The sequence below is a fragment of the Larus michahellis genome, chromosome 6, assembly GCF_964199755.1.
Source record: "Larus michahellis chromosome 6, bLarMic1.1, whole genome shotgun sequence".
Lineage (NCBI taxonomy): Eukaryota > Metazoa > Chordata > Aves > Charadriiformes > Laridae > Larus > Larus michahellis.
The window spans coordinates 17,189,506-17,215,142 of NC_133901.1; the positions used below are offsets into that span (position 1 = coordinate 17,189,506).

General features: G+C 42.8%; 1 protein-coding gene across 1 annotated transcript in view; it reads right to left on the reverse strand.

Annotated features, from left to right (window-relative positions):
* AMER3 (APC membrane recruitment protein 3) overlaps positions 1-23,835 on the reverse strand; it is a 39,428-nt gene extending 15,593 nt beyond the window's left edge. The window contains exons 1-2 of the mRNA XM_074592461.1: positions 23,697-23,835; positions 13,660-16,716 (exon numbers count right to left, since the gene is read on the reverse strand). Of these exons, the coding sequence (XP_074448562.1) occupies positions 13,678-16,695 (3,018 nt within the window). The 5' untranslated portion in view covers positions 16,696-16,716; positions 23,697-23,835 and the 3' untranslated portion in view covers positions 13,660-13,677. The remainder of the gene's footprint in view (positions 1-13,659; positions 16,717-23,696) is intronic.
* Between the last annotated feature and the right edge of the window lie 1,802 nt (positions 23,836-25,637).

A 25,637-nucleotide genomic window follows, 5' to 3' on the forward strand; every position in this document is an offset into this window, starting at 1 on the left:
TGAGGTGCTCTCTGTGCTTGGAGTCAAAGAGACATATAGTTAAGAGGAGTGCAGATGCTCCAGGAGCAGCAGAAGAGGGTCTGGAAGTCGCTTCCTGAAAGACCTTCCTGGAAGCCTTGCAGCTTTGTGTCCAAACAACATACAAGAAAAGACAGAGGGAAGTGGATAAAGAATTGTTGTCTCTGCAAACTCTTTCCTGCAGGCAGCACATAAAGTTAATGCTGCTTCTAGCAATGTTACCTTCAGGCCTACATCTCTTCCCCTCCTGCAGAAAGGAATCAGTGCTAAGAAAGGTGAAAGAGGCAGCAGAAGCAGGGCACTAGCATAGAATTATGAAGAGGTTGAGTCTGATGATTAAAAGTAAGAAAATTTGGCACTTCATCCTAATGGAGAGTGCTCAGGGTCTACAATTGCCAAAAGGCAATTTTCTTTAAAAAAGACTGGTTTTGCTGAACCGATTTGTTACAGATCAATGGGGAAGCCAGTCTAAAACATATTTAGGAATCCTGTCTTCTTTTTTCGGTACAATCATTTGGTGCCATAGAGTTGCAGATAAACTCATCTATTCTAAATACATACCGTCCCAATTTCTGTTAAAATATCTTTTTTATAGCATTTTTCAAAAGCTTCATGAGTAATTAAAAAAAATAATAAAAGAAGGTCAGTGGTAGTTTACTAACCCACTAATTCTTGTAACTCAACATTAGGAGGTGGCAGCTCATTGCTAACAATGCTACCGTTGTCTAAGTAAGTCCTACTAGGCAAAGAATCAGAAGACATTTACAAGCTAATTGGAAGTTACACGAAGCATTCATTCTTGCAACACACATAGCATGCCATCAGAAATCAGTGACTAACAGAGCATTTATTAATAGAACCAGCCTCAAAGACTAAACAATGCGGCTGATTTGAGCACTGCAATTCTTGGGACAAAGTCTGTGCCCACTCTATCCCACAGACATGGTAGCATGAAGAAACTATGCCATGGCTGGGCAGTGAAGCGATTGTGACAAGGGGATGTGAAAGGATGGTGCATGGCCTGTGCACTGTAGGGAACAGCGCTTTTCAGCAAATCAGTGCATGAAGCCAGAGGTGACCAGTGGATTTGCAATTACAGTTAATGCTCCGTGATCCATGGGCAGTTACTGAGATTGTGGATTAAGCAAACTGTGCACGCGGGGCTAGCTAAGGTGGCTTACAGTGGGAATGCGTGGGAATGCATGGGAAAGTAAAGTACTGTGTTTGTGCTCTCACAGAACGTAGGTTTGTCTCGGTTTCTTAGATGCTATAGCAGGCCAAGCCAGATGGAAGCTGTTCTGTGCAAAAAACTTTTGATCCCACTGCAGTGCCCTCCTGAGAGCCCATATTACCTGTTTTTTCCACTATCCAGGTCTTCCCAGACCACTGAAAAGCCCCAATAATGGAGAGCTGTCAGCATTTGAAGAAACCTATGCCTCATAGAAACACAGAAAGAGATGTTGTCTTGACTGGGGAGGGCCAACTGTTTTGCACACTGCCTATATATCCTGGGCATATGCAGGAGAGAGGTATGTGATCTTGAGCAGTATAACAAAAGAAGTGCCCATAGGATAGTGTCATGGATTCAGCTGGGATGGAGTTATCTTTTTTGCTAGCAGTGGGTGTAGTGCCATGTTTTGGAATTGGGATGAAAATAGTGTTGGTAAAACACTGATGTTTTAGTTGTTGCCAAACAATCAAGGCCTTTTTTGCTCCACGTACCGTCCCGCCAGCAAGTAGGTGCACAGGAATTTCAGAGGTGACACAGCTGGGACAGCTGTCCCCAGCTGACCAAAGGGATATTCCATACCATACGACATCATGCTCAGTATATAAAGCTGGGGGAAGAAGGAGGAAGAGGGGGACGTTCAGAGTTATGGCATTTGTCTTCCCAAGTAACCGTTACGCATGATGGAGCCCTGCTTTCCTGGGGATGGCTGAACACCTGCCTGCCCATGGGAAGCAGTGAATGAATTCCTTGTTTTGCTTTGCTTATGTGTGCGGCTTTTGCTCTACCTATTAAACTGCCTTTGTCTTAACCCACGAGTTTTTCATGACTTCTACTCTTCTGATTCTCTCCCCATCCCACCAGGGGGGAGCAGGTGAGTGGCTGTGTGGTTCTAGCTGCTGGCTGGGGTTAAGCCACAACAGATAGCTAAACTGTGCTGCTTAGATTGTTGCAAATGTTTCACTTGTAGGTTTCCCAGATACCCATACTTCATAAAAATTTTCATTGCACTTTTTAAGATTATAGAGGTTGCAACATCCCTTTAACTTCCTTCCTCAGTGTCAGCTCAGCTATAGTAACTGTAGCACAGTGCAGGAGGTCTGGCCACCACGTCATATCAGTGGCTTGCTTCCTGATTTGCCAAAAGGGCATCTGGTATACAACATTCACCCTGCCCAAGCCAAGTGGTGCTGGCTTGTAGGGGATTGTGTTCCTCCCTTTGCTGATTGCTCATTGCTGGCTTGCTCAGTTCTCGGTGCGGGTGAGGAGTAACCCAGCTGTTCTGTGATTGTTGTCTCCTGTCTTTATCCTCCAGGCCTTTTCTAGGTGGCGGTAGTAAAGTACATAGGTTTAGAGTGAATTCCTACAGGAGACTGGTTGTACCTTGCAAGAATTTATCTCTCGAAGTATACAGCCAGGGTAAATGTAATGATTTATTTGTTCAATGAAAAATCATATTTACAGTCTATATTCTGTGATACTGCCAGGTGATTTACGTACATTTATTTGAATTGCCATATTTTCCACTCCTTTTGGTAGACTGTAAGGTATAACGTTAGATAAAGAAATGGAGAAACTCATTGATATTCTTTTTTCTTTCTTTCCTTTTTTTTTTTTTTTGCCAGCATTGTCTGGCAGTGTGGGCAACTTGGAAGTTCAATCATCTATCTGCAGAGACACCAAAATACAGCTGAGGACACTCTGCTACTCAGGATTAGGCCAATAATAGTTACTATCCAATAATAGTTACTGCAATTACAGACTTTTTCATTTTTTCTTTAGCAAATAAAGGAAGATAGCATACCTTCTGGCATAAGTCACATGTCAGCTCCGGGAAGAATCCTACCCTGCTGATCCGAGATAGAACACAGCTCAGTGCAGCACGGTTCACGTGAGCATACACATGATGGGGATTAGTGAAATTGATTTCTGAGGAAATCCCACAGGTATTAAGAGCAGTGTCCTATGAGTTTAAATCAATCAAAATTCCTAATGGTGTTTACTGATTCTTAGGCTGAAAGTGAACCTTGGCCTTGCAAAAATACAGTTTCCCTAAAACACAATTAAGGCACAGAGAGGAACAGCAGAACGGGAACAGTGTTATGGCAGACAGTGGTGACTGATGAGGGGTAGAACCAAGCTATAAAGAAGACGCTTTTATTGGAAGGTCACTAGAAAGGTGGAACCTTCCTTTCTGATCATGAAATTTAGAATTTTTGGAGGGGTCAGAAGTACACTGGAGAGCAGCAGTTTGCAGTTGGAGGTACTGGGGTTACTACTGGTCTATAAAATGTTAGAACATGACAAGCAAAACAACTGAGAAAATATAGGGAAAAACACATGTTTTCCCAAAAAACCCAAACAAAAAGTAGGAAAACGGAAGTAAAGTATGAACAATCAATATTTAGACTAAATTTTATTCAGTTAAATTAAAGTTACTTGGTCTCTAGACTTCTTTTAAAAGCCTGCTTCATTTTTGGATTTTTTTTTTTAATATTTTGAAGGCTAAATGTCCCTTTAATTAAGTAGGTTTGAAACACACTGCAATAGAGGCTAGTCTTACCTGGGAAACAATCAGCTGCCCCGACAATTTATGTTTGTATAGTTTGTTGGCTATTTGATTGAACCACTATGGGTCAAAGGCATTACGATTTGTATATACACTGATGGGTACGCCATCTTTATCTTTAATAATATAAAATGTGTAAGGTTCAGAGGTCAAGGGAGCAATAGAAAGAATCTGGGTTCAAAAATACAATCTTCAGTGCAGTAGACAGTGGGGTTGGCCTTCAGAGCCTCTCTCTGGTATTATTCTATTAGTGCCAACTCTTGGTTAATCTGTCTGTCTTGCTTTTAGACTTCATTTCCACCAGTGAAGTACTACACAAATTTCACCTAAGGGACACAAGGCTGTTTACAATATCAGTAAGAACTTTAAAAGTCCTTTTGTTTGAGAGAGTAATTAAAGTGTGTTCATTTCATTGGGGTTGCTTTACCAGTGCTTCAGAGATTTACTTAGAACTTTTTGGAAGGAGAAGGAAGAGCAAAGGAGTATAATGGGGCAACTACATTCCTAAAATTCCTTCTGAACTTCAAAATCATAGGCATAAAATCCAATTTCGAGGTCTGTATATGGGTGTATTTTGGTCTGGAATAAGTAGGAATGACAAACCAACACTTCTCGAATGCATATACTGCCCCTTTTATTTTTTTCTGCTGTATTCCTGAAGAAGGGTTGCATATTTTATTTTATTTTTACAGTTTTCTTCCTTTTAAGTGTCTGGACATATGTTTATAAAATCTCATAACAAGCCTTCACGTTTCTATCATTCACATCGTACAGCCCTCAATCGACAATAAATGTCATTTTTAAATGAACCTCATCCGTTCTTAATTTGTGCTTCAAGGATTAGACTCAGTCATACAGTCTAGCTGTCATCGCCTTTAATGAACTCTGAAGGGAAAACTAACATATCTTTCTCTAACAGAAAAACTATTTATTAGTTTTGTTATGTGATTTTAAAATAAAACAGCTTTTGAATTGTGAAAAAAGCTAAGAGCATTTAAAAATTTGTAAGTATGATTCATTAAGTGTTCCAAAATTCTGCACATTATAGTTGAAGAGCACTTTTGAGAGCTGAGATGATTCAAGCAATGTCTTGTTATTGATTGAAGCTTTAAGAAGTATAGCAAAAAAAAGCCTTAAATTGCATCCCTGCTGTTTCCTGGAATCTTTTTGCTATCTCAGTAGCAAACTGCTTCCAAATGCCTAATCACTCTTGCACATTAACCTAACCAACCTTGCCTCGATCAGACTCACTGTAAAAACATTCAGTTGTTACTCAGGAAGCTGTAAACTCGAGTTTTTGCAAGATGTATTTTGTGGGTGGTTAGACCACCATCTTAATTATAAACGGGTTTCAGGGAGTTGGTTGCTATAGCAACAGTCTACTTAGTGCTTTTTTCAGAGCAAAACCCAACTTGCCTGTATGTTCGAGGGAAGACAGAATGATTAAGGAAGGGAGATTGAGCTTGTATTTCTCCGAGAGCCACAAATTGCAGCATCCTCTATCTAAGGTATGCAGATGGGAGAGCTGCTCCTTTTCCTCAATGTTTTTCCTGCCGCTGACAAGCCCCTTTTGATGTTTGTGTAAAATACAACCTTCCCTTATTTCAGAAATGCAACTGTACCAGGGTTAATTAAGGCTAACACCCAATCGAATATTTCCTAAAAGTGCAGCTGAAAACAGAGGGCTCAATCTCCCTTGAAAAGCTGGAGCTGTGAAAATTTCTGATGCAGTGTTTTGTGTAGTGTCTCCTACTGTAAATAAGGCTCCCTCTCCATCCTTACTGAAGTCAGATGGAATTTTTTTTGCCGTACATTTCTCTGCCAACGTCTCCCTGGTTGTGTATCACAGCCCAGAAGCCACCTTGCCTTGATTTTGTTCCCCTTCTGTTGGCTGTGAAATGGAAAAACATAGCAAAGGGGCTGGGGGAACAAAAATCCTTAATCCTGCCTCATTTTAGGTTGCTATTCTCCCATCCCTGTGTCCTTCAGTCACCATCTGCACCTCTATTAATGTGACCAAAGCACAGAACCCAAGGCTCAGTTCTGTGGCTACTGTTGGAGTTAAACAGAGCTTGACCGGCTTGTGCGGGTGATGTGCAAGCCTGTCTGCAATTCGATTTTCATTTTGTGCATAATCATTTACAACATGCTGCAGGTTGGGATTCTGCAGAGTCAGCACATTTCCTTTGCAGAAAGGAATGGGGAGGAGGAGAGGAGCCTGTGACAGCAAAGGGCCAGTTCTGAATGACGACTTTCCTTCCTTTGTGTGAAATCCCTTTCCCAGCTGTTCCTCACTGCTTCAGACTCAGCCGGCGAGGTGGGGATGCAGGGATCTTATGAGCCTGGGGACGAGGCTGCCTGCCTGAAGAGGGGTCTCCAGGCTCTTGAGGGTGAGGAGAATTGTCTGGGGAGGGGTGATGAGCTGCGAGGAGGTGTCAGCTTATCAGGCATGTGGGAAAGGGGTTTTGAAGTAGGTTCGGTCACCAAAAGGGAGCAGAAGGAATGTATACCGTGTGAGAGGAAAGAGTTGAGCCTGTTTGGGGCAAGTTAGAGGGAAAGTTGTCATGAAGGGAAAAAGAGGTAGATTAGGAAAGGAAAATATCACAGTTAGAGAAGATTAGGAAAGAGGAGATGGGGAGGAGATGGGGCAATACAATCTGCATTTTTCTACCTTGTTCTCTGTTGGGAAACGAGAATCATTCAATCGGAAATAAGGACAAAGAAGGCCTTCCTTTTTCTTGGATCTCCAGTAACCTTCCCAGTATCTTTACCTGCAGACTGACAGTTTCCCCTTGGATGATATAATCACCTCAAAGGAGAGGATGGCTGATTGTGGGAAGAGAGAAAGTTGCTGGCTCCATCATTTGTGCGGTTGTCATCCCTGGCTGCCACAATCATGAAGTCCCACAAGATCTTTTAAGCTTTACCTGAATAGGCCTACATAGCACGTAGAGAGAGGCTTAGATTTAATGCCTTACTCCGAAAGAAAAATCTAACTTACAGTACTTCTTTGCTTCTCTCTAGCCTGAGCTGTATTGCTGTCCGAGAACTGCAAACATCTTTCTCACCTTCAAATGTCGCAAATGAGATGCAATCCCCATGATAAGAAACTCGCCACACCAGCTGTATACAGTCTAGCCTTTCTTGAAGAACTGACAAGATGAGTGTGCTTAAAACAGAACAGGCCTGATGGGGAACTGTGTTCATTTTGGACATTTCCTTAAAAGAGCGTAGGTTCCCTGTCTTATTGTTCATGAGCACTTGCTCATGACAACAGTGGTTCATGCCTTTCGCTGTGATGGTCAAATTTTTTGCTCTTACCTTAGCCAGATTTAAAATGTTTTGGTTTGGTTGGATGTTGGGGTTTTTTGAGAAAAATGCAGAAAATCTACTGGTGCTGAGCATTTCTGTGCTTTCTGTCTCCTTGGACTATCAGTCTTTGTTTACACAGAGACCCCAGACTTAGATACTGAAGCATGTCCTCTGCCCTGAATATACAATTACAACAGTGTCCATAATCTCCCAAGTGTTGCCAGGGACAGTGCCTGTTCTGGGGACAAACAGATGTCAGAAAAGGAGGAAATTAAAAAGGAATATTTTGGGAGTTTTACAAAGCAAAATTGATATGTACAACAAAATAGACATCAGATTTTAAGAGGTGCCTGAAAAACACACACTAAACAAGCTAAAGGTTCATAACACAAATGAGAAGGCTTTGAAGTTTGTATGCTTAAGTGAGTTTGGAAAAGGGAGCGCTAAACCCAGACATTCAGAAAGAGCCACCGTCTGGCTCAGGGAGTGCTGGTTGCCAGAAGATGGGCTATTTCAGGTTTCATAATTCTCCATTTGCCCTGCTTTTGCCACTTGTTTTCCAAGCACCTACCGCAGCCCATTGGCAGAGGTAAGGATGCAGTGGTTTTTGGAGGACTCTGGTTCTGCCTCTCTCTGCATGTTCTGATGGGGGGAAGAGAACTAGAGATTTTACACTTGAGGTCCAAAAAGCTGAGGTTACCAGGCTCTTCCTTCTACTCTTTTTTCCTTGATGGCTGGTGGGTATAAACGCCAGCAGATTTGTACAGAGCATTCTCGAGCTGAGGATCTGCTTTGCGTTCGGTGTCTCCATGACTGTACTCCAGATGGGGCAAGATTCTCTCCCGTTTGAATGAAGAAGCCTGCTCTGTAACTGGATACTAGTCTCTCACTTTCCCCTTCTTCCCACCCTTATGCATTCCTGGCCATCACAGCAGAACAGAAGTGAAGCAGTTTTTCATCAGAATGCTAACTGATTCTTCCCTTCATTTAAACAAATGGTGTGATATTTGGCCCAGTCCCATGCAGATAGTTATCAGGTCTCTAGCCCAACTTCTAGAGACAAAACCTGACTTGTATTTTTGCAGGTAAGTGTCAGGTAAGACACTAAGCCTCTGAATAAGTGGTTAATTTGTTTGCATTCTGCCTTGATTTCTCCCCATTTCTCACACAAAGGCACCGTGTTTGTTTCATACGCCCTGTCCCTCAGCCCATGCTGCTGTCCACAGAAACTGGTTTCTATTTTTTTTCCCCCTCCATCGCTGCCCCCCTAAAAGTCTCACATTCAAGGCTGGAGGAGACTGGGGGCCAACCTCTGCTCTCAAGGTTAAATCTGGGAATTGTTCCCCAGCTTCAAATTTATGCTGATGCAATGAAGATGAGAATTTAGCTTTCTGTACTGTTGTCAACAGGGGAAAAATAGAGTCTGTATAAGACTGTATCCATGGAAACCATCCTACTGCAATAGCGGGTAAAGCAGCAAATCAATTTCTTCAGTTTTAAAATGAAACACATTTAACAACATCATAGTGCATCTGCCATTTGAGCGATCCTCTGTGCTGATAACTGTGTTGAAAAACCCTTCTTTAGCAAATAAGCTGGCAAGAACGTTTCTTCCTCCTGGTAGAATTCTGGTTTTGGGTAGAGTAAGCTTTGATGACAAACTCTCATGAAGACAGTACAGTGAGGTGGAGCCAAGTCCAGAAGCAACAGTGTTTAATGAAGGAGAAAATTGTTTAATTTAGCATTTAGCCCAAGTATCTGGGCACATGATGACTAACACTCAAATGTATTAGCAGAGGCAGTGGCCTGTCACCGCTGTCTCCCCGCTCTTTGCTTCTGTGGTACCATATGAGACAAACAGCACATTTGTACTTCGTGATGCATTTGTCTGAACAGGAGTGTGTGTATGTGCTTGCCTGTGTGTGGATGCGGCTAGTGGACTGTCAGATGAGATTTCAATATCTGGTTCAGTGCAAGACGATCTGGGCAACTCACATTATAAAGGTGTATGTTTCAGAGCCAGAGGCATTTCCAATGCAGAAAATGTGCTGGCTGTCTCTGCATTTTATTGTTTTTACATTTCATCATGTGATACTTGACAGAGGACCTCTTTGCTATGCCATGGAGGAAGCATGGAAATACATAGATTTTTTACCTCAGGCTTTGAATGTGTTGCCATACTCTTTCCCTGCTGTGTGCAGATGGATTATGCCTTTATTTTTTCACCTGTTAAGGCATCTCTCCAGCAATTTTGAGAAATAATACCATAGTTTATCCGACAATTGCTTCTATGCAGATGAGGCTCCATTCTGCTTTTCCTTTTTTTCAAATCCAAGTACTGCAGTCTGCCTTCCCTATGCCTCACGGATAGAGAAATATCTGTCTGGGAGAAATGCAACCTTATTCAAGACAGAGGGAATAAAGTTGAACCAGGAGGGAATAAAAAACATTCCAGAAATTGCCTAGACTATGCGTAGCCCATCAGTTGGTGAGGATCAGATTCACATTCCTCTGTCACTTTGCAGTGTCCAGGCTGTATTTTATCTGCTTTTGAATCTCAGTTCCTAGATAACAGCAATCACATATGCAATACTGTCTTCTTTTATCTACAGCTGCCCTATCTATTATGGCAATCCCTCTTTGATTGACAGTTACCTATTTTTTGTGACCTGAGGGCAAGCTTATTGCAACGCGCTCTTAGCGCTATCACTGATGCATCCAAAAGCTTCAACTGGTGCATAATGTGTCGGTTCAGCATTTGCATGAAGTGAGCACATATTGTTGGGCGCACATGGGGGTTTTGTTGCTCTGCCACATCTACCAGTTAATGGAAGATGCAGTTCAAACCACGTTTAAATGGTAGAAAATGGTTCAGTGGTCTGAAATACTGCTGTTTGCAGAAAGTGCTTTGTTCTATCTGTGACCAGTTGCTATGACATGCAGTGTTGTCTGTCTGTTCGGTCAGTTCCAGAGATTTTAACGGTCAGGAAAAGACATCCCAACTCACTGCTTTAGGACAGTGTTTCCCTTGCTGAGGATATAGAGTTTCCTGATGGATAACATCTGGTCAAAAGGCACAAACTTCTGCACTTGGTTTCTATGGTCCATGAATATACAAATCTAGGAATCCTCCCCATATTCAGGCGATGGACTGCATTCAGTTCCTAAGTCCTAGCCTTTCAACACTGAAGAATGAATATTACGCCTTTCATTGCACTTCCTATGGGTAATTTCCACTTTCTACATAACTCCTCTATGTCCCCATGTAAGTTTGCCATTTGCCATGGGGGTTCCTTTACCATCAGGGTTCAAATTCCTGGTGAGCTCAGATATGAGGCATTTGCAAATGTTTCTCTAAAATGCCGGGAAAGGGAAGAATGGAAGAGGAGCTGGGACTGGCACTTCTCGTACCCGTTCTTCGTCACAGTTGTGCACCTGTGTTCAGCAGGGTAGGGAAGCCCCGGAGACCAGGCATGGCTCGGGGGAGCCCTGCACACTAGTTGGAGCAGAGAGGATGGGCTGATTTGTTACTGTGAGTACTGGGACGAGAGGAGATGGGGGAACAAAACCTGGAGATTTTAATGGCTTTTGATATCAGCTTTTCCTCTGCCTCATGTTAAATGGCAAGAAAGTTGACCTTCTCCTTCCCAGCTCCTCAAGGTCAACCCTGGGAATCCATGGGAGGGGCAGGGGCTGCACTGGAGCTGCTTATGCAGCATTTGTTCTGAGGGACAAAGCAGGAGCCACCTCTGGATCGGTCACTTCTCTCACAACTCCCAAGTGTGGTATTTTAAAATAGTGAACCTTGGAGCATTCTTCATGTATGAGCTCTTGGGGTTTGCATAGTCATGTCCAGAGTAGGAGTGTTTCTCCATGATGTCTGTCTCCATGGATTCAGAGGTGACACCATGTTTGTATGTTGTCTCTCTTAGACTACCACCCCCGTGATTAAGGCAAAGATCCTGAGTCACCCTCAAAAAAAATTAAAATTTCCGGCAAACCTGTAGGCCATCTGTTAATGTGGGCAGGCAAGAAGATACTGCGTAGGAAAACTCAGGCACATGGCAGTGTTTATATCTGTCACCACAGCCATTTCTTTTAACCATGTTAAATGACATTTTAATTATTGTCTAAATTCTTTTTCAGTAAGAAATTGTAACAAACAACAAGCCTGTAGTGAAATAATTCATTGAAATGAGACCATTCCTCAGTGTCACTTTATGAACATGCAAATCCCATCTATATTTTAAAATGCCATTCATTGTACTGTTAGAGAAACCTCTATCAAAAATCAGCACATCCCTTGGAAAAAACTTGAATTGTCTTCTCTCTGGGACTCAGGTGGTAGCATATGAACTGCGTCACGTTCCTGTCACTGCAGGTATTGGTGCTGATACATGGTGGCATACAGCAGCTTCCATTTGATACAACGCAGTAGAAAAAGTGCCCCGAGTCCAGTAGCGTCTACTTGCAATATGTCTTGTATCGTGTAAAGATACAGTCTCACCATTTCTGACAGTCATGGCAGCTGTGGCTCCCTTCTCCAGTTCTACCAGAAAGCAAGTGACTCCTCAAAATTAGAATCCCTTTGTGCGCTCTTAGCCTGCAAAGGCAGGGATGTGCTTAGCAGTACCCTGTAGACTAACGTTTGCGACAAACTAAAAATATCAGGCCAATGCAGACATCGATCTGCTGTTCTAACCCTAAAGCTGTGCCTAGCACTGGTTTCTTACGCATACCAGCTGTGCCCACAAACCTTTCCTTATTTCAGAAATAATCTAATAGAGGCAAGTAGTTCTAAGGACTGTGGTGTGTCCTTTAATGGCAAGTCCTGACCAAAAATCTGGTGACACAAGAAGGTGGCTTGCTAGTCAGCATTCTTTTCAAAAAAAACAAAATCACTTCTTTCACTAGAAGAAGACCTAGTTCACTGATGAGCAGGTTATAACTAGACAATGTGTTAGTAAAGGGTATTGACGACTGACAGGCTCTGGCCCTTAACCTCATGCAGACCCCTGAAAAATATCCCTCCCTGCGATGGTAGACTTGTTAGTGGGGAAGGGCACTTTCACAAAGATTTACATAGCAAAGTGTGTGGCTGAATCTTCCAAGACTTGAAAATGTGAGGGTGTTTTTGCCTCATGCAGAGAAAAACACTGTCCTTTTAGTTTCTGCTGCTTGGAAAGCCTTCAGAGATGACCAGAAAGCAGTCACACTGCTGTGAGCCAGAGAAGTGTTGTGTTCCCTGTGTCCCTCCATCCAATAATGAGCTGTTCCTTAATTCTCTATCCTGGCCCTTGCTGCAGCCTCCTCTCCAGCTTCCACCACCTCCAAAGGCTCCTTCTCAGGGTGCCAGGGCTGGGCAGGGTCCAGCCAATCTGTCAGATTTGGCAGGGCACACAATAGAGAATTTACACAAGTTTTATACTTCTACAACAGATTCCTCTCAGCAACTGGAGGACAGAGGATTTCTCAGCTGGCGTAGAGTTCGAGCAGTCTGTACAGATGGTATCTGCTCTGGCCTAAAGCCCCGTGTGACAGGCAAATCTGAGGCAGCACAATGACTGCGTACTTGATCAGCTCTTTCTGTTTTACAACAGAGGTGTTTCTTACCTATGTCAGACACCAAATTCTGGACCTCCCTATACTACGTAAGTGTGGCTCAAGGATTTTCAAAAGCTTGAGGTGCAGCACAGACCCTGTAATCCCTCTCTTGAGAAGCTTGTCAAGCCTTGCATACGGAGCCTGCCTTGGCTTCAGCCTGCCACAGCACTGTTTGGCCAGACACCAGCTGCACCTGCTGGAGACAGACTTCAGGCTTGCAAGAAGGAAGAACATCCTTTCGGCACACTTAGCAGCAGCAGCACAGTGTTGTGGGCCTTCCCTTGTGCCTGAGGGTGTACCATATATATGCAACTGCAGGACAGGGTATGTCTGTCTGTCCCATGACTTAACATGGCAGATCTCTGGCTTTCTCCTGTGATCCCCTGCATAGCAGCTCACACGTCAGGACTCCAGTAGAGAGCTCTGTCTAATATCCAGTTATCACTCCAGAGGGGAAGCAGGGCATAATTTTTATGCTGTCATTATGTAGCAAGAGGATTTCATGACCTGGAGTGAGGAGTCTGAGCTGAATGCTGCCAGCAGTCTGACTGCCCAGGCAGCTATATCCAACATGTTGTTCCAAATGTGGCAGATCCTGGAGTGGGAGAAGCGAAAATTTTCCCTGCTTCAGCTGGTGTAAGAACTGCTGCACCTGGGTGGAAAATGGGGCTTCAATCTTTGCATGGCACTTGTAAGACTCCGTGAATGTGATACCTGCTGTATGTGGCCCCTGGTTTGGCCAATTGTGTAATTTAACTTATGGTTACTCTTAACTACCACACTGAAGTGCAAGTTAAGAACAATGAAACTGTAAAAGTGACAAAGCCTGAGTATATATCAGACTCTGCTGCCTTAAGTGACCCTCTGTGAAAAGAGAACAGATGTTACTTATTTCACATTTCATTTCAGACTCCCCATAAGCACTCACCTTCTCAGTGCAGGTGTGTTACTGGTGGTTCCTCCCTGTCCCTGCTGTGTCCGGGGTGGCTGCCTCTGGGCAAGGGGACAGAGCGCTCCCTCCGGCCAGGCCCCTGCAGGGGGTCTCTGCATAACTCCACGGCCCTGGGCTGCACTGCTTGTCCTCCTTGGGCTGCAGCGTGTCAGCCAGAGACACCGTGGTGCTGCATGACGCTTGTGAAAAAGTAGCAGGTATGTCCGAGCAGACAGAGTTAAAGAGAGGTAAAAATGTTGGTCTACTAAGAGTTGTAGCAGGGGCAGAGTCACTTGGACTGAGATCAAATGTGAAGTCTTTTAAATAGGAGAGTGCTTGGTTATTTAGCTGGGCATATTCAAAATTTATCTTGCTTCTAGTGACCTCATCTAGGATTTTTGCTCTGGTTTTCTGATCTTCAGAGCGAATTTGCTCCCCATTTTGCTTCAAATGATACGGACTGCTGGATTGGAAACTTGTCTCATAGTTGTATTGGTTTGTGCTAGGAATACTGGAGTATTCTGGATTTTGGGCAATGCAGTTGCATTCATTTTGCAATAATAACTTGTTTTTGTACTGAGACATCTTACGAATGATATTGTTCATTTCTTTCCCAATGCATTTGTCTTCCAGGTGCTTGTTTTCATAGCTGATTTTTAATGATGCCACTTGTGATACACAGCGCTCTAAGAGCTGCACTATGTTAGTGCTGCTCTCCGTTGGCGTGGGGCTGATGTAGCTCTGGAAGTGTCTGAGAGTAAGAGGCTGCAGCGGTTTGTCACAGGAAATAGAGAGAGAGTGATACATTGGTTTATTTCTGTCCTCCCTCTCGAGGGGATCCAGGAGTGAGGTCGCAGCAGTCTTGTAGGAGTAACATGATTCTACTTCGTGATTATCATCTAGCAAGGGGTTTTCAGAGCTCTGGGAGCCACTCTCTTTATTCGGCTTTTCTGGCAGTGGGTTTTTATCTCCGGATGTCTCACATCCTTCTGAAATTGTCGCCTTCTCATTCTCAGCTGAAGATGTCTGCAGATTGTCTCCGTTAGCCTGTGATTGTGGTGCATAACTTGATGCTCTGGTGGTTTCCACAGTCCCAGGCACTGTAGATGAATCCTTGTGGTGACTCCCTTCCCTTCCTTGGAAATCCAAATTAGATGTGTTAGGGCAAGAGTCCAGGCTGTGGTCTCTTTCAGCAATGTTTACCGAAGAGGACTGGGCTGCATGGTTGCTTTCATCCAAAGACACACATAGGTTAAATTTATTAGATTCTTCCTTGCTTGGTTTCTCCTGCTGAGCTTCTGTGCTCAATTCTTGCTCTGGACTGGGACTTGGTGGGATCGATGAATCATTAGACTTTTCTGGCTGTGATTGAGGACTCTGAAGAGAGTCAGGGGAGGAAACGAGTCCTGAGTGTTTTCGCAGCCAGTTTATTATCCCCATGGTCAGTGAAAGCTCGGTATCACAGAGCTTTAGCAAACATTCTTTGCCTTTCCATGTGCTGTGGAAAAACCCCTGACTGATAATGTCTAGAGCTGGTTGGGAAGCCATATTCTCCTCAGCTCCAACATGAAAGCTGTAAATGGACAAAGGGATTTCAATAGCATGTTCTGAAGTGCTCTCAGATGTGCACAAGTCATCGTCTAGGACTGGGTTTATTTTGACTTCATTTGGGTCATAAAAGAGCTCATAAAGGGCATCTCCACTGTAGCTGTCTCTTGGAAATCTACCTGGGACCCCAGGGGTCTGAGCTTCCTTCATTTCATCATCTTGTCCAGGAGAGAATGAATCATAGTAACCTTCATCACTCGTGGATGTGGATTCCTGGTTGTCACTTTTCGGCGTTCCTGTTTCTGTGGAGCTGTCTTTGGAATTGTCACCATCTTTATCAGGTGATGCCTGGGGGTCTGTCACAGATGCAGCAGCCTGGCTTCTAGCCTTTTCCATATCAGGACTGGGTACCTTCAGTAACTTCTTATCAAACAGAGCACTCTGATGTAGCCTCACTGATTTGTTGATGTTGTCCCAAAACTTTGCAAATTCAACAGTCTCATTCTGGCCAGGAGAGGCCAGCTGCTCCACACCCCCTTGAAAAGAGCCCATGACAGGGCTGTCTTTGTGCTTGCTTCGTCTCAGCAGAACTTCTTTGCTGTTCTCCAGCTCCAGGTGAGCAGAGCTCTCATCAGCAAAGATTTCTCCACAGCCAGTGAGGGAGTCAAAGCTCTTCAGCGAGGCAACATCTTCACACAGGGTGTTGCAGCAGTCAAAGGACGAGTCAGACTGCAGTTCGCTGTCTGAGCAGTCTTGTGACGGGCAATCAGCTGCAAATGTTTCTCCGGTTTTGAAAAGATACTTTGCAAGACGCCCAGAAAATTCACTCTTGCAGCCTGGAGAGGACAGATTCTTGTCCTTCTCAACCAGGAACGTGAGGCTGTCTGGTTTATTTTTTTTAATATGAAAGATATCTCTGATCCCTTTCTTAGATCTCTTGAGGGAAATCCTCTTCCTGGGAATGGTTTTTGCGACAGCTGGTACAAAAGGCATCTGTGGCACAAAGTTCCTGTAATCGATCATCTGACTGCTGCACGCAGACTGGCTGGGGCTGACCACGCACTCTTTCTTACTGCTGGAGCTGGACATCCCCGAAAAGCTGATGCTATTGACAAGTCGCCCCTTACCCTTTCCAGAAAAACCTTCCTCGCAAGCCCTGCTGCTGGGGCTGCACTGCTCTGTTTTGTCTGCCTCAGTAACACAGTCATGGGTTTTACTCTTCCTGACAAGTTTGTAGGAGGACCCAGATGATTTTTCCAGACTGTTGTCACCAGGTCCGTTCCTTGCTGCTCTGGTAGAAAATCTGTAGTTCTTGTGCGTGGCCAAACACGCGAGCTGGACTTCACCTACACTTGGGTTTCCCTCCAGAGCCACCTTTTTGTCTTTCCCTGTATCATCTTTATTGATGGGAACTGTGTGCACTGGTGGCACTTTCTCATGTTGCGCGCTGGATTTTATGAACGTCTTTCCTCTTTTGAGCTCCATACTGCTTCCTCACATCTGTTTCTGTAAAGAAAACAGCAGCATAAAAGTATTGTGAGGTTTGGTGGCTAGCACTTGTAAACTTTGAAAACATCTGGAGAACAAAGGGATGGATAGTAAGCATTATACAATTAGTTTTGTTTGTCAACAGAATTTTGCATCACGAAGTCATGGTATTGCATGAGAAATGGATCGAGTGAAACTAAAGGTATGTTGGCAATGGCTGGAAGATCCAGCTAGGAGAAGACAGTATACATGGGTTGGCAGCTGAGGCTCAGAGAACAGTGTGTCTGTTAGAAATGAGGGGGGTTGGATTTAGGATTATGAGTGCAGGATGGCTTTAAACAAGAAAGAGGTCCTGTTCCAAAAGTAGAAGAGGCATCAATGGAAAGCAATGCCTGAGGAACTTCAACGTGCTAGTGTGTGCATCAGGGAGGCAGCAGTTCATAAATCTGTACCTTTGAGGATGGCAAAGAGCTCAAGGTGGGAAATCTCCTGAGAAAATGGATCAAACATTTGACGCATGATGCTCACTTTATATTAAAATAATCCTTATCTATGAATAGAAAATCCATAAACGTTCGTATTACTCTGGGAGGCATGCTGAAACCGAATTATTGTTTTTGCTTCCTCCTGAGCGGAATGTATAATTTTCTGCACTACTACTTTTATTGTAAAAAGTCAAAAATGCCGCATGGAAAATCACTGTTAATTATGACAGAAGTGTTGTTTCTTATTTAAGAAGACCAGTGTAATACACTGTGGCATTGCCACATTGAATCTCCATTGTGCATTGATTAGCTATTTCTAAAAGTACTCTTATTACCTCTATCAATGCCAATTTTGGTCTCTGACTGTATGCTTTAGAATTGAATCTGTTTTGTGTTTTCATACATTTAATTAGTCACGATTTATTTTAGCCATGACACTTTCAGTTTTCCAGCACTTATTTCATGGGCACATCTGATCCTTTCCTGCCTTATATCAACTTGAATATTGAGTAAGTCACTGGACTTACATAAAGGTAGGTCAGGGAAGAAGCAAGCACTTCCTAAAAGCTGTTAGAGAAACCAGATTTTTACTGGATGGGAAGCAGGACAAAATCTTCAAGTCCTGTTCTTGAAAGAATGGGATTAATGAGAACTCAGTTAATCATTTATCTTGTTTTGAATTGTGTAGATGTAACTAAAACCACTTACAGCCATTGAACTCTGCACCACACACAAACACCACAGTGAGATCTCTAGCACTCCTTGACAAACCGTACGTAACAGCTCTGATGAAATGAAAAATTACCAATACTCCCTTGAGAACAATGTTGGATCAGATCTATGGATCCAGACTTGCACCCAGTACAAAGACAGCCAGGGAGATGTTAAATTCAACACCAAGCCTTTGTACACTCTAAAGTACAACCTAAAGCAATCTTTAGTCTACATTGGACTGTAACAGCTGCCTGTAGCCTCCAGAGGCTTTCCAGTTGCCAGGGCTTGCTGGGAACAGCAACGCTCTGACCCACACCTCACAAGATAGGGGTCTGCGTATCTGGGAGTTGTGTCACCTGCAGCACTTCTCCAGCAGGCGGATCAGTGACAGCCTGTTTCTCACAGAAGCTGCAAACTAGCAGGCGACTAGCAATATTTACAACTAAATGCAGGTCGGTGACAAAAGGTAGAAAACATAAGGGTAAAGTGTGAATATTTGACATCAGGAGTATGGATGCTATGGAAAACGTGGTGGGTGGTGATAGATGGGCATCTATGAGTATGATTGAGATATTGGCACATTTGTTTTCATTTGGGGCTGCGTGTGAGTATTGCAGAGTATTCTTAATGAACACCAGTAAACATTTTACTACACTGACAGGTATCTGGAATTCACTGATGCTGCAGGAAACTTGTTTTGCATATTTAGAAGTAGGTCACTGGGACATGATTACACTGCTCTTCTGAAAAGCAAGGTGTGATTGAGAAGAAATTCAGCATGCAGAACCCCAGCAGAGTTGTGAAAACGATCAGAAACAGCTGACGCAAGACCATTTATTAATATCTCAAAAATAAAGTGTCTGACGTCTCAGTCCTTTGCAATTCTGGGAGTAGGTACTGTGTCCCTGTGGGAAGTCTTGCTACTGAGAAGCTCCTTAGAGGTCTGTGACATGGCAAATGCTAGCGTTACAACAATGTTATGTAGGACTCTGAAGTCCTACAGCTGTTTCTGCCCATTTTGAGTATTAAGCAAGAGTCATTTTTGTAGGAAATTGCAATTTTGGGAAGTTTTTCTGTAGATGCATTAAAAAGACTTTTAGAGGTGGATTTGTTTTATTCTGAAGTGTGAAATTATTAAAGCTAAGAATTCAGGACATCATTAGATAATCCTTTGAATAAAGAAGTCTTTTATCTGAATTGTATCTGCTTGATAAGAAACACAATAGACTGCCGGTTTGATAACTGGGTCTAGATACTTCAAGGCTTGTTCTTCTGTCTTTTTTTTTACAGATTAGGTGAACAGTTTTAGCATGAAAGGCCAAATGGCCTGAATAACATCTGTACTGAGAATATATGTAGTATAATAACATAAGGTACACTGAGGGCATCCTGTGCTACCTTTTCAGTTTCCTCTGATGAGAAAAAAAAAGCTAGGTATTGTTGGGGATTTTTGTGGAGGTTTTTTTTTTTGGTTTGTTTGTTTTTAAGATCTACTATACATCTAATCACCAACTTTGTATTCTAATCCTTTAACGTCTCTATTTAATCCCATATATTCTTTTTCTCATTTTCCCCCAGGATTCATGCCAGACTAATTAGTATCAAGTTCATTGTGTCATCCAGCTTGTCCTGTTTTAACACTGGCACAGTTTCGGGAATCTTCCCCATTAAAAATGTTATTAAAAATGAACACCAAGAAAGGGAGGATCTCCTCAGTCAACTCTTGGAGCGCTCTTAAGGGCAGACTACCAGAGTCTGCAGATTTTTTAAAATATTCGTCTCACATGCTGTTTTGTAAATTCCCATACTGTGAGTTCCTCTTCTTCCTCTATGATATACATTATCAATGAGCTTCTTTCCAAATACGGATCAGAAATAAATATGCCGCTCTCTTTGTGTGTCTATTAATACATTTAGCACTTTTGGTTGTAATGGACTGTACCACGGTACCTTTTTTTATTCTCTGCAGGGACAGTTATAGAGTTATGTCTCTAACCCCAGAAGCTGTACCAGTGAAGTCAGAAACAGATTAAAGTGCTGTAAGGGAAATTTAACCTCCAGTGGTTATGTAAAGCTAATCAAAATTATATGAAAAATGATTCTAGGCATTTAAAAAATGGTACATCTTCTCTGGGATTTCTTGACCCATGCACTCAGCTACACTATTGCCTGTTTCTGCTCCTTTTTATTTATTCTCCTCCTGGACTTAACTTGCAATATACTCTTATTCCACAGGGATAAAGAGTGTATGAGGCACTGATTTCCACCTTTGCAAAGGAAATATATTTTGCAATTAAAAATCACTATAAAGAATAGAAACCTGTGGAAACTAGCAGTCAGTTTACTCAGGCTAGGTTGTTCTGTTTTCAACAGGGTCTGGATGTTTTCTTTGTTAATGTTACTCGACCTCTTTTTTTAATATCTGTGAAATTACTTATGGAACACATGTTTAAATAGAGGACATCCTTGAATCTTATACTGGGCTACAGTTTAATTGTCATTTACAATGATCTTAGGTGCAGCAGCATTGAGACTTCCCATCTATAGTAAATAGTACTTTTACCTGTCTTGATCATACCAGCTACTCATTTTTAGGATTTCACATGTGTCTATGCAGGCAATTAGATCTGGATTTTGGGATTATACTATAATGGAATAAGGTTTTGGTTTAAATTTGGATAATATTTCTCATAAAATGCAGAGATACTTCATGCTTTAACATATACCATCTGCGCAGCGTGTCTGACAGCCTTTTCATAACACCAGAAGGTTTTACTGTGTCTGTGGTTCATCTAAAAGTAAATTAAAGTTTGAGAATGGGAAGGTGAACACATTCCTGTGGGGTGAGGAGGCTTGGTTTTAGGACAATCAAGGCAATTGCTTGTAGTTCTGGGTCATGAGGACCTGAACAAGACTGAGTTAGGTAACTGCTCTGGTTAATAAGAGCCATATTCAGATGGCCTAAATTCTACCTAAGTCCAGGTCAACAGATGAGGAGGCCAAAGAGGGGTTCTGTGTAGCTGGACTGGATATTCATTAGAAAGCAGGAGGAAGATGGGTGAAGGCAGGATTCAAGCTGTGCAAATATTGCCTCTGTCATGCGGGTCAGAGAAGAGAGGGGTCACACCTGCCTCTGCCCATGGCCCCCAAAGCTTTCTGCCAGGCCGAGCTGTCTGCAATTTTCCCTCTCTGGAGGAATGGAGGAAGACTTGCTTTGGTTTTGGGGCTGGTGTCAAAGTTGTTATATGTTACTGGCTTATCTCATTGTACTTTAATGTGTCAGTAGCTAAAACAGCAGCCCTCTTGAATGTAATTCTAGGGAGATCATCCTTCTGGGAAAGTAGAAGTATCTGCTTCAGTGAGGTTGCGTGACTAGTAATAATAGTATTATGAAGAGGAAATACAGATGAACTCTCTGGCTTCAGCAGGTTTGGCTCAAAATTGCTTAAGTAAGAAAAAATATAGTTAACATTCATTTATTCCAAAATCTTATCAACTGTTGGGCTTGGACACTCTTACTTGATTGTTTGATGTGTAATTTATATATAATTATCTCTCTTGAAGACAGAAATAAGCAAAATTCGGAATACAGTCGTCATTTTGCGGGGGGGGGAGGGTAGGAGTGCTCTTTCTTCTTGTTTGCCTTTAGATCTTTCTTAAAATTGGCAGGTTGTGGAGATGGTACCTTGCTGTCTTTTCCTAAGCAGAATTCTGCATGCCATTCGGAGTCTTCATTTCACCTCCCTCCAAGCATTTTCCTTTTATTAAATTAAAGACTTGATAAGCATTGCATACTCTTTTTGGGTTTTGAATTTAAAAAGAAGGAAATAACTCTATTTGGACTGCTTTTATGGTTTAGGATACAAGTTTGGAGGGAGTCCAAAATCCCTTTTCCACAAGTGGCTTCATACCGAACAGAATTAAGATCCTGAGTATCAGAGTTACCTTTCAAAATGTTACCCCTGCTTTCCAAACAAAAATAGTAGCATAATTAAATTTCCTGAAAACACATGTCTGGTTTGGGCATTCAGACATGTATTATACTTAAAAAGGATGCATTTTAAGATGAAATGGTTTTTTAAAATATTTCTTGAGAAATTGTATAATGGGAAAGGGAAAAAGAATGAAGGGCTCTGGGAAGCTCTCCCTTCCTAGTTAGGAGGATTTTTAGTGGGCAACGGTTGGAAGTCCTAAAATGGAAAAACAAGCAAGCATGAGGTGGTGAGAGCCACAGTTACTTTTAAAGTCAGCAGACAATACTAATTTTTAATGCTTAGGATCTAGTCAGTTAGCAATGCGTAAAGAACAGCTGGTGCTCCCAGTAAAGTGTGGGGGGGGTATTTTTGGAATAAGACTGTTTACAGTCAAAAACCTTAACTCCATCTCAGAAGATAAAAGTTAATAATGAAAATATCTACTAATAATCATGAGCATAAATTCCATTCTGTTAATTTGATTTTTAATTACAAAGCAATAAAATGCTTCCTTGCTAGAGGATAGTGATATCCTGTCTGCAGTTATTGTAATGACACTGTTTCTAGTAAGCAAATAAACAGAACAGTTCTTATGGTGAAAACCAAAGAGGATTTTAAAGCAGGGCTCATCTTCTCACTTAAACTGATTACCCTGCTAGTATCTCATCTCCATTAGAAAACATAAAAGAACAGGGTGGAAAGGATAGAGGATGTTATCAGGGACAGTCATGATTCACAAAACAGAAGAATGTTTATTTTTAAAGACGCCTGTGTGACACAGAAACCTGCATTGAGATCATGCTTCTTGTTAGGAGTACTCCTCTCATCATCGTTAGTGGCTGTGTCTTATCATTCCCCTTAATCATTTGTCTCTCTTGGGTAACCCAGGATGTCTAATTATTAGCATATAGATTTAGGTCAGGCAATGGCTTTCTCATGAAGAACCAGCAAAAAGCACATTGGTGTGTTTTTCTTCAACCTTAATTCCAGTGAGCACACAAAGTAAAATCTTACGCTCCCCAGCAGAATACTAGAAGGACGTGTAGTTAAATGCTTAATCTTATTAGCAATGTGCTATAGGGAAGCCTGAACCTTCCTTTAAGCCCTGCCAACTATTCTGTGGAGCTCGGGATTTTTCATAGTAAAATTAACCACGTTTCTACTCCCAGCATCCTGTCCCGCTGTGTGCCGAGAGGCAGGATGCCTGGGGGAACAGCAGCACCCACTGCTTCCCCCAGCCCCATGTGGGGCACCCACTGCTTCCCCCAGCCCCGCGTGGGGCGTGCGGCAGGGCGGAAGGAGGCTGAGACCACGACAAAAGGACGCTCCTTCTCTGACAAAACCTCTGCATCCCTCACTCAGTTTTCTTCTATACCTGAGGCTGAAAGAAATGTAACTGCTTGAAATGTGCCAATTACACCGTGCAAAAGGGCAGCATAAACTCCTGCACAGGGACCTATCGAATCATCACTCTATTGCTAGAAGGCAGCTGAGCAGAAATTTCCACTGTCTACCTGAGAAGGAAACAGGGAATTTTTTACTTGCCCTGACCAGCAGCCTGTTGGGACCAGACAGCAAAGTGTTAATGCTGTCAGCTTTGGCTGTTTTCAGTAATTTATTGCTTTAAAAGGATATAGGAGGTGCATTTATATAAATACAGGCACACACTTGTCAGATGTATGGAAAAATAAGTAAAAAACAATGCTTCAAAAACAAGCAATCATCCCAAAATAATAGTCCCTCGGAGTCGGTGCGAGTGTCAGAGCAAATGAAATGCCACTGCAGCAGAGCAAACAATAAGGCAGATCACAAAAATCCTACTCACCATGTTTTATCACTGAGCAGAAATCCTCTGTCTCCTAGCCTTGCTACTGAGGCTGGTCTTTATCCAGAGGCTCCTGTGATGCTTTTCAGATTCTGAGGGGCTGGACCACTGCTGCTCTCCAGTGTTACTCTCCTCCCCCTGTCTTTTCCTCCTCCTTCTTCCTTCATCCCCACCCCCTCATTCCTCCTGCTTGTAGCTTTTTCGTACCTTACATAGATTCTAGGCTTCCACATGTAGCTAGATTTAGGAAAGATGCTTATTTCAGCCATCTGCTTGATGCCATGGAAATGCCTCCATTGCTAAGGAATAAAAGCCCAGAAGGTAAGCTCGAGAGTCCTGAGCCAGGATTTTGGTTCCTCTCTATATAAGTTGTTATTTAATAGGGAGGAACACATCCAAATTAATGTCATTTCTCACATGTTTTTTTCATGTCTGACTAGGATTCAGGAAAAGCAGTCCTAACATGTTCTTAGTTTAGCAAGATGCTGCACTGTGCAACGTATACAGATTATTGGAGTGTGCTGCCTTTTGTAGGGCTTTTGTTAACACTGAAGCAAGAGGGGAGTAAAGTGGTGTAAGGGGAGAGAGTGAATATTTCTGTTGCCCAAAGCTAGAGTGCCTGGTGTTAACCTCATATTGCCTTCAACAAACACGATTTATCAAATTCTCCCTGCAGTCAGCCTAACTTCTGCTTCAGTGTGCACTGAAGTCAACATCTGATGTTACAGCATCGTTCTTTGTTATATAGATGAATTTATTACCATCACAAACGCCAGAGCTTTAATTTCACAGAAGCGTACAGCTGGCATCCTTGCCCCAGCCCTCTCCCCGTGAAGGGCTTCCAACCTGATCGTATCTTGATTGTCCCTCCCCTTTAACTCTCCTTTGAGTCCTTTACATCAGTCTCTCAACCCCCCTTCCTTCTCCTTCCTCCTTGTTGAAACACCTCTGTTGGGGGCACGTCAGGAGCCTCTTAAAAGCAAAAGTGTATGCCATGAAGCAGTAGCTTAATCCACTTCAGTAGCTCTCCTGTGAGCTGCCGTTTAAAGCTGTACTCTAGGATAATGCAGTAGTTTGTGCACAGGCTGGCATATCCGCGGGCAGTTTACCCTTGTGATGTAGGGACTACCATCACGGTTGCTCCAAGATGGTGAACACGCAGCTCTCAGATGACTGAGACAGAGCAAGTTTGGACAGGTCCGATCAGTGCAGGCATTTAGGAACTCCTTCAGCTCTGTATGAACTGAAGATGAGCGTTCCCTCACAACCAGAGCAGGCACATCAGTCAGAGAGCTGATCTTCTGTCCCCACATGACAGCAGAAAGGGAATAAAAGCTTTACCTTGGTACCTGTTCTCATTTTCCTTTTCACAGTGTGCTTGAGAGCACTCCCTTGGAGATGGAGAAGGGAAGGAGCTTAAACTTTTGTGCTGTCTAAGCTTCTAAAGCTGAATAATCAGGCAGTTCACCTTATAGGAGGCAGAACAGAGTGCTCCTGCTCTGAGTGCCAGTCAGTAAGCCACTCAGGTGTCTCCAATGGTAGACACTGGAAAGTTACATCTTTGAAAACACCCCAGGTTCAGTCCAACCTGCAACAAGTAGAAAGCCTTTGTGACTTCACCAAAAGACTGGTGGGAGGAAAGAACAAGCTGTGGGTGAATCCTAGTAGCTGTGGCAAGTAGATTAAGATGAATCCTGAGAGAAAATATATTAATTAGAATTAGATTTGATGGTTTTTATTCTGCATGAAATATTTGTATTAATATAGGAGGAAGCCTTTCTTCATGATGGGTATGTGAACCACTGAGTTTTCAGGTAGTAGATCCTTGCTCTGCAGTGATGTCGCTTTTGAGAGCATCCACTTTGTGCACTCTGTTTTGGAAAGAGGGAGCCTTTAAAACTTTGAAGTCCTTCTTTGTTCAAAGTAACACCAAGGCTTGTT